General features: G+C 38.8%; 1 protein-coding gene and 1 long non-coding RNA gene across 3 annotated transcripts in view; both read left to right on the top strand.

The window, feature by feature from the left end:
* Window positions 1-2,346: 2,346 nt before the first annotated feature.
* foxa2 (forkhead box A2) lies at window positions 2,347-5,709 on the top strand. 2 transcript variants are annotated; one of them, XM_064331562.1, is made up of 2 exons: window positions 2,347-3,229; window positions 4,141-5,709. In XM_064331562.1, exons 1-2 carry the CDS (start codon window positions 3,161-3,163, stop codon window positions 5,305-5,307), a joined length of 1,236 nt encoding a protein of 411 aa, XP_064187632.1. In that variant the 5' UTR covers window positions 2,347-3,160; the 3' UTR covers window positions 5,308-5,709. The 2 variants fall into 2 exon arrangements, with proteins under 2 accessions (XP_064187632.1, XP_064187640.1); XM_064331570.1 differs by lacking the exon at window positions 2,347-3,229 and adding an exon at window positions 3,281-3,391.
* Window positions 5,710-7,060: 1,351 nt separating this feature from the next.
* The window catches only part of LOC135252903 (uncharacterized), a 39,955-nt gene continuing 36,350 nt past the window's right edge, over window positions 7,061-10,665 (top strand). Inside the window, exon 1 of the long non-coding RNA XR_010329492.1 lies at window positions 7,061-8,005. This is a non-coding gene — a long non-coding RNA (uncharacterized LOC135252903). The remainder of the gene's footprint in view (window positions 8,006-10,665) is intronic.

The following is a 10,665-nucleotide window of genomic DNA, read 5'->3' as shown; positions in this document are numbered from 1 at the left end:
TAAATTATTGTAAGTGATGATGGCCTTTTTAAGATTACAGACAGTTATAGTTGGTGTGATTAATGGCTTCAATTGGCAGTGGCTGCTTGGCTGTTGGGAACATTGGCTTCCATGTGAACACAATACTTTATTATGAAAATTTTGCTAAATGTGGACGTATGTTAACTGCTTTCAGAAGATGTCATTTGGAATAGGGAATTGCAGCCTGAGTGAACTCAAATGGTTTATTGTGCAGTGTGTAAATCTTTGAAATAGCAGTGATTGCCACAGCAGTTCATTTTAATAAATAAACATCATCATGTATAGCTAATATGTTTAATTGCAGATTATGTGCACAATTGCAAACACTGCCTACACATTATAACAGCAAAAACAGAAACAAACAAACTCACACAATTAAACAAAAATGTATTGGTTATTCATGAATTTTAGTAGAATTTCTTCCGTGGCATTAAATATAACAGACATGGTCACTAACTTTTAACTGACTGTCAATAATTAAGCACTAATTTGTAACGTGAAAAATAAGTAATTGAAATCACTGTTTCAGTTGCTGGCAGGTTGCAGCAGATGTGTTGGATGTTGAGGCCAATGAGATGATCACTATAGTAAGATGGAAGTCAGCACCCAAATTTAATTGGACTTTGGCTTATTAGCACTCACTGAACAGTTTTACTTTTGAAAGCCCCCGCCCGGACCCAAATATAGCTTATAATTAGGCTGCCATGTTTCTGATGGCAAATATCATGCAAAACTGACTTAATAATATAGAGACATGGTTAATGGACGGTCTATATTTTAAAGGTTCCCTTAAGAAGCATGCAGGCTCTGAAATGAACTCCGCTTCGGACCAATTACATTTACTGTGTATGGATTTTACACTCTATAAAATGTTGGTGTTCGTCCTTATTGCATACGAGACACACGTGGGAATATGGCCAGAAGAAGCCAGAATCAGAGGTGATGTATGATAGGTTAATGCCCCAGAGATTAACCTGAGTGTGGTCTCACAGACGTATGTTCAGAACACAGTGACGCTAACTCAGGTGCCTGAATGCCGCAACTTTCACATGGTATAGAACAACCAGAAATTAGGACATCGCGCATTAAAGGATCATCTGACAGGAGCTCTCAATTCTAGATTCTGCTGCGCTTCATGTGAACCGTTTCGGCCTATTATGTTTATGTATGCTAACAGTCAGTCTAACTGTTACTGACTCAGATTCATATTTGACATCTGCGCATCAAACGAACTGTAAAGGTAGGAAACCATTACCCATGTTACACTTGTGTAAATGTATGTGTAAACAGATATTTAATAAGTCTGTATGAACCATAAGTAAATGGAAGCACGGCAATCATTTTGGCGGTACTTCATCCAATAGAGGGCGCTCTCAAACTTAATACTAAATTAATATATACACAGTCGCCATAATGCTTACTCTATTACCACAACTCCATAATCGTAACTACAATATTTTTTTGTCTTTTCGCCCTGACCTCTATAACAAATGCGCACTGTTAAGTAGTCTCTCCCTCCACAAAACTGGATTAAACCGAGTACTCAGCCTTGGTAAATTATTGTAACAAAAAGCAACCAAAGTAGTTCATTATTACATTATGCTTATTACATGCATTACCACAGCTCCATCCGTAGTGTTCCAAGACACTTTGTAACTTAGAGCGGTTCACATTGGTTGTTGGCCTAATACAAACAGACGTAATCATTAAAACTATCATGAGTTTATGTTACAAATAAAGACTTGTATCACGATTAAGCGTCAGTTTTCTTGCGGTGGTATTTACGATAGGTTATTTTTAGACACATACATTTACACATGTACATTTATTTTTCTTCACATAGCCTAATTTTAACAATCTCTGTAACCCGAATTATAGGCCGTAGTCTGGGTAATCCGCTAAACTACTGATGATCAAACACAAATAACTTTGCTTTGTCTAAAACATCACTTCAGTATTCGACTCTGAGTCCATAAATGATGACCCGTTCTTGGCAATTCAGACACTCTGGAATATGTGAACTTTTTTCAGTGTTAGCCTGTTTACATTTATTATGATGCTCATCAGAAGGAATATGATAATACCGTAATACATTAAAAATGCAGTATATTCACCCAGAATGGTCTAAAATAACTGCACACTAAATAAAAACATGTACACGTAAAATAAAATAAAATAAATGCTATCAAATTAAAACGATGCAATAGGCTAATACGCTATTGCTCACAAAAAGTTAGCCTGCTTAGCACGTAGGCTAATAATTTACTGAACGGGGTTTATTTATTTATTTATTTATTTATCTTTGTAGCCTATGCATGTCCACACAGACCATTAAACATAACATTCAAGCTACAACGTCGTCAAAGTTATGCTAACTAAGAACCTGGGAAACAGGGGGAAGCGTCTTCCGAACGGACCGCAAAGTTAACGATCTTAACTTCGTGAAGCGATTCACTGTTAGATGTTAGTGTAAATAAATATCAAGTATTGCAAACAGATCCCTATATTAGCCCGAGCCGTGGGAAAAAAATGACTTGCGACTCTCAGGGGGCCACGTAAAATATGAGAATACAGACCACACTCCCAGTTGTCAATAAAAGGAAAACAATTGAATAAAAGTTCTAAATTGTGAATTCTGGAGGTCAAAAGGAACGAAGGAATGTGCATAATAAAAAAACGTCTTTGGGACATCAGTCAGAATTGCCTCTCGTGTTCCTTCTAAAGGAAAACAATAAGATTAAGTTGTAGTGAATCTTTTCAAATTGGGTTGTTCTTTTTCTTTTTTTCTAGCGCAGGTGTACAATAGCGGGCCCAAACGAGTAGTCTCGCGCCTAGGTGTGAGCAGATTATTCAAATAGGGCAACAAAGAAGTGGGGATTGGAGGCTCGCTTGGCGCACAGAGCTATATCACTGCGTTTACAGCCAGCCGGCAACGTCATTTCAACTCAAGTCATCATCAGACGCTTTTCGGCGCCTGTGGGCACTGCCGACTCAAAGACACACATGCGCCAATCCCTGACCAGACAGCAGACCAACGACCTGGGTACCCCGTGGTCCGATATCGTTTTTTAGAGGACGCCTTGCCCATCTGCTACAGAGAGAGGCTGTTGGACAAAATTAAGTGGCTGAAACTTCCACAATGCTCGGAGCAGTCAAAATGGAAGGACACGAGCATTCAGACTGGAGCACCTATTACGGAGAACCCGAGGTTGGTAGCTTATATATTTTTTTTCCGTCGAAAGCCGATCCCATTTTATACAATTCAATATTAGCCCTGAGATAATATTAACTGTGTGATCAAATATTGACTTGAGGCGCCTCCAAATCCTTCCCATCTCTACGCTGCACTATCCTAACAAAGTTGAGTTTGGTATGTAGGGGAAACTTTCACCCCTCCCCCCAGAATTGTGATAATATGTATACATACTATTTCATTTTATAATTTAAGGTATGTTTAGTTTTGACATAATGGCGCCGATCCGTATTATATGCATGTGCATTAATGTACACAGACGTTCAATCAGGTTTTCATTGTGGGTGTTTACATTCTTGTGTCTATTTGATCATTATTATTTTTTAAATGAATGTTTTGACACACGTTCTTTATAAGATTACTTTCGGGTAAATAGCCTTCTTCGATTAAGAATTAATGTAAAATATTAGCTACAAATATTGATAAAAAAAAAAACGAAAATCAAATATGAAAAAATACGACATATATTTGTATTGTATTGCTTTAGTATGTTTATATATGGCTCACACGTTTTATTGGAAATCCTAAATGAAAACTAAAATCTATTAGAACAGAAACTTGTCATAGGATATGGAAATGGAATTGCCTATTTCACTTGAGTGTACTCGTATGGGTATAGCTTACTTCGGAAGCACGAACATTTAGAAATACGAATGACATGAGCGTTCAGTTTGTAGTCAATACACGCTTTAAATACAAGTGATCCACAGTTAAGGCTAGGCTGCATGAGAGTTTATATGCGTAAATGTTTGCTATTTAACTTATAAATCACGTTTTTCAGTGCAGTTCAAAATAACAGTTAGCTGAAACTGAATCCACTAAACAAATGTCTGACTAACTTCGCCGCTTGCTGTCTCTGTTTTCAGTGTTACACTTCCGTCGGAAACATGAACGCTGGACTGGGAATGAACACTATGAACAGCTACATGAGCATGCCGGGTATGACCACAACGGCTAACATGACCACCGGCTCCATGAACATGTCCTACGTGAACACTGGCATGAGCCCCTCAATGACCGGCATGTCACCCGGCCCCGGAGCCATGAACGGCATGAGCGCCGGGATGGCGGGCATGACCGCTGCTCTCAGCCCAAACATGAGTCCAATGTCTGCGCAGCCTCCGTCCATGAACTCCCTGGCGTCCTACAACAACATGAACGCTATGAGCCCTATGTACGGACAGTCGAATATCAACAGATCCCGGGACCCCAAAACGTACCGAAGAAGCTACACACACGCCAAGCCACCTTATTCGTACATTTCTCTTATCACCATGGCTATTCAGCAGTCTCCAAGCAAAATGCTCACTCTGAGCGAAATCTACCAGTGGATCATGGACCTTTTCCCGTTTTACCGTCAGAACCAGCAGCGCTGGCAGAATTCTATTCGGCACTCCTTATCTTTCAACGACTGTTTCCTCAAAGTGCCTAGATCGCCGGATAAGCCGGGAAAAGGCTCCTTCTGGACCCTCCACCCGGACTCGGGAAACATGTTTGAAAACGGCTGCTACCTAAGGAGACAAAAACGGTTTAAGTGCGATAAAAAGCTCAGCAAGGAGTCAGGCAGGAAGACGTCGGAGGGTGGATCTAACAGCAGCTCAGAGAGCTGTAACGGCAACGAGTCCCCCCAGTCCAATTCTTCCTCGGGTGACCAGAAAAGGTCCATGTCGGACATGAAGTCCGGACAGGCGCTGAGCCCAGAACATACGTCCTCCCCGACCACACAAGCGCAGCACCTTCTGTCGCAACACCACTCTGTCCTCGGCCACGACGCTCACCTGAAGCCGGAGCACCATTACTCCTTCAATCATCCCTTCTCCATAAACAATCTAATGTCCTCGGAACAGCAGCATCACAAAATGGACTTAAAAACCTATGAACAGGTGATGCATTACTCTGGGTACGGTTCCCCAATGACGGGGGCACTATCTATGAGTTCAATGGCGAGTAAAGCGGGGCTAGATTCGCCAATGCCCGCTGACACTTCTTACTATCAAGGTGTGTATTCCAGACCCATCATGAACTCCTCTTAAATTTCCCCGCTGCAGGTGGACATTTTCCAGAAATTTGTACATTTGTAAAATTATAGTTTTGGCACATGCATTTCCCTTTATTTTCATCATTTTTTTAATGTTTCCCACTGAATTTAGATGTCAGGTTTGTTTAGTAATTATTTTGTAATGATTGTTAATATGTGACAAAATCTGTTGTTTTCAGGCTGACGCGGCGGCTTTTAATACAGACCAAAAATAACTAACTGTTGTAAAATAAGGCTGAAGATACCGAGGCTGCTAATTGAATTTTAGATGCAATGTGGGAGACTTAAGTTGTTCAATCGTTAGTGTAATCCTTATTTATGGCTTGTAAATGTGTATTCTTGTAGTTGACAACAAGGACAGAATCTATATTAAAGTGTTATTTGGATTTTTTCTGAACTTGACCGTCTAGTTTCATTTTGTCAGTTATTCAAATTCATAACTACAGTATGTCACTCGTCTCTCAATGTATTTGCTAAAGGCCCTTTAAGGATTTTGAAATTATTATTATTATTATTATTATTATTATTATTATTATTATCACGCTAGTTCAGGTAGCATTGCACAGAATTGTAGACTTTATACATTACTTTTGGTTTTGGCGGAGAAAAAATCAGAAATTTAATAAAATATTTTCACCTATTTCAATGAGCAGGCTAATAAAAACGCCCGCAACGTAGACACATTACATTTTATAAAGGCTGTTACAAAGAGTGTGAATGAAATCAAATGAGAAGTTGATTCGAGTACAAAAAAGGGAACGCCCTTTTCTTTATTGTGGAGCTATTGCAGCATATACCATTGATCCAATTGTTCAAGAGGAATAAACTCATCATTACAGTAGGCAATACTAAAGAACGTGAGGTAAGACCAAAACCAAATAGCTCCGTTACGTTATGTCAAAACATTTAGGCTACTCGTGATCAGCAGTACTCTCAGACATCATACGGAAGTATGTGCACATAAGTGACACGTAGACGACACTGGTAATCAGAACCAAAACTCTACGACTGGTATTAGAGGCTATCGGAGCGGCAACAACATAACACAATGTAAAATACCATTCCTTTTTACAATTTCCATGGGATTTGAAGCAAGAATGGCATTGATCATGTTGAGGTACAAACATGTACTAACTGTTTATACCATTATTAGACATACATGTAAACAAACGCTTTTTCTTTTCATGTATCATTTTATTATTATTATTTTTTAGCATAAGGCTTTGAAAACAGTACAAATGACAAAAGATAGGCTTTACACATACTTTATTATGATAATAATAATAATAATAATAATAATAATAATAATAATTGACATTTATGAAACTGTACATCTGGAACAGAGCTGTAAGACATATACTATCCATGAGCAGCATTTACAATAAAGAAGAAAGTATAGGCTTGCGCCTTTGTCAGGGTCATAGGCTAGCATTGATATGAAAATTGCTGCACATGGTGGATTGACAATTCGTATAGGCCTATGCATATTTGAATTTGACAATAACAAAATCACACATTTATTAATAATGTATGTAATAATTTATTACACATGCAGTATGCATTATTCCCGACACAGAACCAAACTCGGTAGCCAGCGCTTTCTTGTTCTTCTTCTTGTTCTTCTTTTTCTACTTCTTATTCCTATTATTATTATTAGCCTATTATTATTATTGTTTTGAACTACGCTCAGTTATACTATTTACTGTTTCCAAACTACGAAACAGACTGCCATAAACGTGAACATTCAGAGTCCATATCACAGTGTTTCGACACTGGAAGGCCTTTGAAGCAATCTCGCTCCTCTCTTTCACTCTTTCTTTCTCAGTGTTCCCCCCTGCGGGAGGACACACAAGTTGCGCTGTAAGGATGAAATTTGTTTCATTATCACATAAAAGCCTCCTGGGGCGTCGGAGAATAGATGTGGAAAATGGGCCAGCTTTAGGAACAATGGGGGCCGAACGTGATGCTCTAACCTGCTATATTCTATCACTCAGCCATTGTCAGGGGGATACTTTTAAACTACTTAGTGTCTCCCTCTCCACTGATTTTAACTGATAAAACAGTTCTCCATCGAATAAATCAAAACAACGGGATGCCACTGCGACCGGCCGAAAGAATAAAACCCCGTGGTGTTCTTTCTCACACAGTCATCTGGTGGGTCGCGAGCCCGTACTGCAGTTCCAGTTTTACTCAACTAAACCATTTCTGTCCCCTTGTCCAACGTACGCTCCCTCTCCGGGCGTGCAAAGTGTATAGGCTGCCTCCCTTTCCTCTCCACATATCATCTTTTAAACACTGGTGATCTGCGAATAAACAAAGCTAGTAAACAATGAAAGGACAATATAAATACATACAGGATGTGTACATGTACAACCAAATTCCAGGAGAGTAAACTTTGAATAGCAAGATGTCATATATCAGTAAATTTACACAGATATTAAATTTCGCTCTGTTCATTTTAGACATAGTGCTAAGCTGAATTTTTATAGCACACTGATCGATATCTTGGTAAAATAATCATTTTTTAAACTAGCGGGGCAGTGAAATCTTTGCTTTGTGCTAAAGTCAACAGTGGCAGAGTTTGAGCTCAAATAAATGCCGTGATACCTCCAGCCTTGTGCAGTAGGCTTGCCGGCGAGGCTCTAAAACTGGGCTCCGCCGCTTTGGCTAAACAGCGGCAACAACTTCATCAGGTAGGCTACATCCAATTTTATTGATATATACTGCTGGTAATGTCCAAATTTTCGGGAAGAGAAAGTAACAGAGGCCTATGGTAAATTACATTTTCGTGGTGTAGGCTATGCAAATTTTGGCTTTCTGTCCAAATCCAGAACACGGGATAACAGTCCCCATGCAGGCCTTATTGGACGTCATAAGACATTTAAAGTTAAATGAAGTTATTTGGGAGTTTTAATGGTAGCAGGTGGTTTCTTGGTTCCAGATCCTTCAAGATGCATGTGAGCCACCCCAGCTGATTGACAGTCTTGATGTTGTCCACCGAATGCAGGCTGGTTACTCCAGCGTAGCCTACTTTAAGTCGTTTTCCTTTCGTTATAAAGGTAAAATGCGGCTGATTCAAATGTCAATAAAAAATTATCGTTCCACTTCCCACTTGCCTTGGCTAATTTGCTCTCGTTACTTAAGGTAAACACTGGTCCTATTAGATAATTGAAAGATATGTTGCTGTTTTAAAAAAAAAAAGGTTAGACTAGTTATTTACAATACCGCAGCCAAAAAAAAAAACTGCGCTCAGTGATTTTTTGCTGGTTGTAGCCTACTCTAGCCGAACAGAGGCAGCTCTAATTTATGACTTTCCGTCTTCAGTCTATTATGATTTGAGCATGTAGAAATAAAGGAAGCCTTGGTTTTATTCATTTTATCACGCCCAAGAAGAGTTAGATCAACGCTTTACCCTCGTGGTAAAAAAAAAAAAAAAAAAAAAATAAAATTTTAGCTTCAGTTATAAATTGAATCCGCTTCTCCGTGTACATCTCAAGTTGTGTAAGTGTATCAAATGCATGCTCTTTAAAAAAACGAAATGATGAAATGAAACCATAAAAATGAGCACCATCAGTCTTTAGCGTCAGTTGTCTTTTAGAACCCATTGAATTCAGTGAAACTATGCACGCGCATTAAAATTTTGAATAAAACCTTAAAAAAATATTACCCCATAAAAATATAGGAGATAATCCATAAATGTTCTAATTGTAAGACTGCAAGCATAATGCACCTGCAAAGAAGGCTTAGCCTACATTTGAAAATTACTTCAAAAAGAAGATATTACAATAAAAAGGATACGCCCAGATTAGAATCATATGTATTATTATTATTATTATTGTCTCCACCACATCCACCAACAGCAATACTAATATTGCTACCATTACTACTACTAGACTAATAATAATAATAATAATAATAATAATAGTGTCAGATATTATTATTATTATTATTATTATTATTATTATTATTATTATCAGTTTTAGGTGATAACCCCCTTGCTTATTGTAAATATAGTCTATTATACGTGGATGATGCAATCTGTGCAGGACAACCCCAAAGGCTAATCGTTTTTAAATAATGCATTTTCTCCCTTTCCAGGAGTAATGCATGTCCGCGGATTTGTACATTACTCGTCATTAAACGAGTGTATACCCACGTACCTCATTCCTGACCCTTTGATAGGGTGGATAACCTCAGCCAAACCCACTTCAGTGTGGAATTAAACTGGAATGGCCTTTCGATATTTAGGTTCAAAGGTAACCGGCTCCCTGTTGCCGAACTTCTTTGCTCAAGAAATGATCACAAAGACCTGGCAAACGTATTGCAATGAATTTAATGTTTTACCGCCGTTCTATATGCGAGGTTATTTTTTTTATTTAAGTGGTTATTTTAACTCTCAATAATAGCCTTCTTTTTATAGCCTTAATGACTGTGGCATTTATACCCTCCCTGCAATAGGCTATTCTTCATCCGAGCACACAGTCACGTATGGTTATTCAAGTAGGCCTATCACTTTCCTCTGGGCTTAATTACTGCCAAGTATGCCTACTTGGAAAACAAAGAACAGAAATAATCTTACTAGCTCCGCCTCTTGGAAAATTAAAATACATTGACCTATATCTGCAGATTTTTGAAAAGGAAAGAACATACATTTTGAGCACAGGAGATTTCACACTCATACCCAGACACTAAAAGGGTTCCAAATGTCACCAGAGAGGGAAATGCCTTCACGAAAGGCTGTGGTAGCACATCACAAGCAACCCGTTTGCTGTTGTTATAGCAACAAGATCGGCGATGGTCCATAAGGCAGCTTGTTGATCCTTTTACTTTGGTAACCCGATTTAATTACATTTCTTACCAGTCATCTAATTTGCATATTTCTCAAGGAATAAGGTCAGACTTCTTTTTTGCGTTTGCGTGATCTAGTTTTTAGAGAGGGAGTAGGCTATAGCCTTCCATAAACTCAGGAGGGGAATGGGCCTAGGTTGAAATTCGTCCAACGCGGGGGGTAAATTATGAGTAGGAAAGATCTTTAAACAGAGAAGAATCATCAGAAATAACCCCTCTTAATCAATTGCTTTTACCCAATTTAGTTTACAATTTCCTCTTTTTTATCTCGATGTCCTTTTCCATTTCCTTTAATAATATTTGATTGGCCGCGTAGTTCGTGAATTATCCATCTTTTTGTAATGTTTTGTCTTCTGCTACACCCCGTGCACATTATGATAGGCTTGTCTATTGTAAAAGGCTCCTGCTGGCCTACTACCCAGCCATTCCCCAGTTTTTGGTAAAACTTCCAGGACCCGGAACACCCAAGTAGAACGGTCTCCTGGGTGATCGCTGGATACCAGCC

This window comes from Anguilla rostrata, chromosome 1 (genome assembly GCF_018555375.3).
Source record: "Anguilla rostrata isolate EN2019 chromosome 1, ASM1855537v3, whole genome shotgun sequence".
NCBI lineage: Eukaryota > Metazoa > Chordata > Actinopteri > Anguilliformes > Anguillidae > Anguilla > Anguilla rostrata.
The sequence above is the reverse complement of the archived record's forward strand: the minus strand, read 5'-3'. Positions and strand labels throughout refer to the sequence as shown.

What these genes read in the sequence shown, in the direction of transcription:
- foxa2 (XM_064331562.1), top strand. Translation starts at nt 3,161, where the DNA reads ATGCTCGGAGCAGTCAAAATGGAAGGACACGAGCATTCAGACTGGAGC. An exon ending in CCTATTACGGAGAACCCGAG is followed by an intron (nt 3,230 to 4,140) that starts GTTGGTAGCTTA and finishes CTCTGTTTTCAG; the next exon opens with TGTTACACTTCCGTCGGAAA.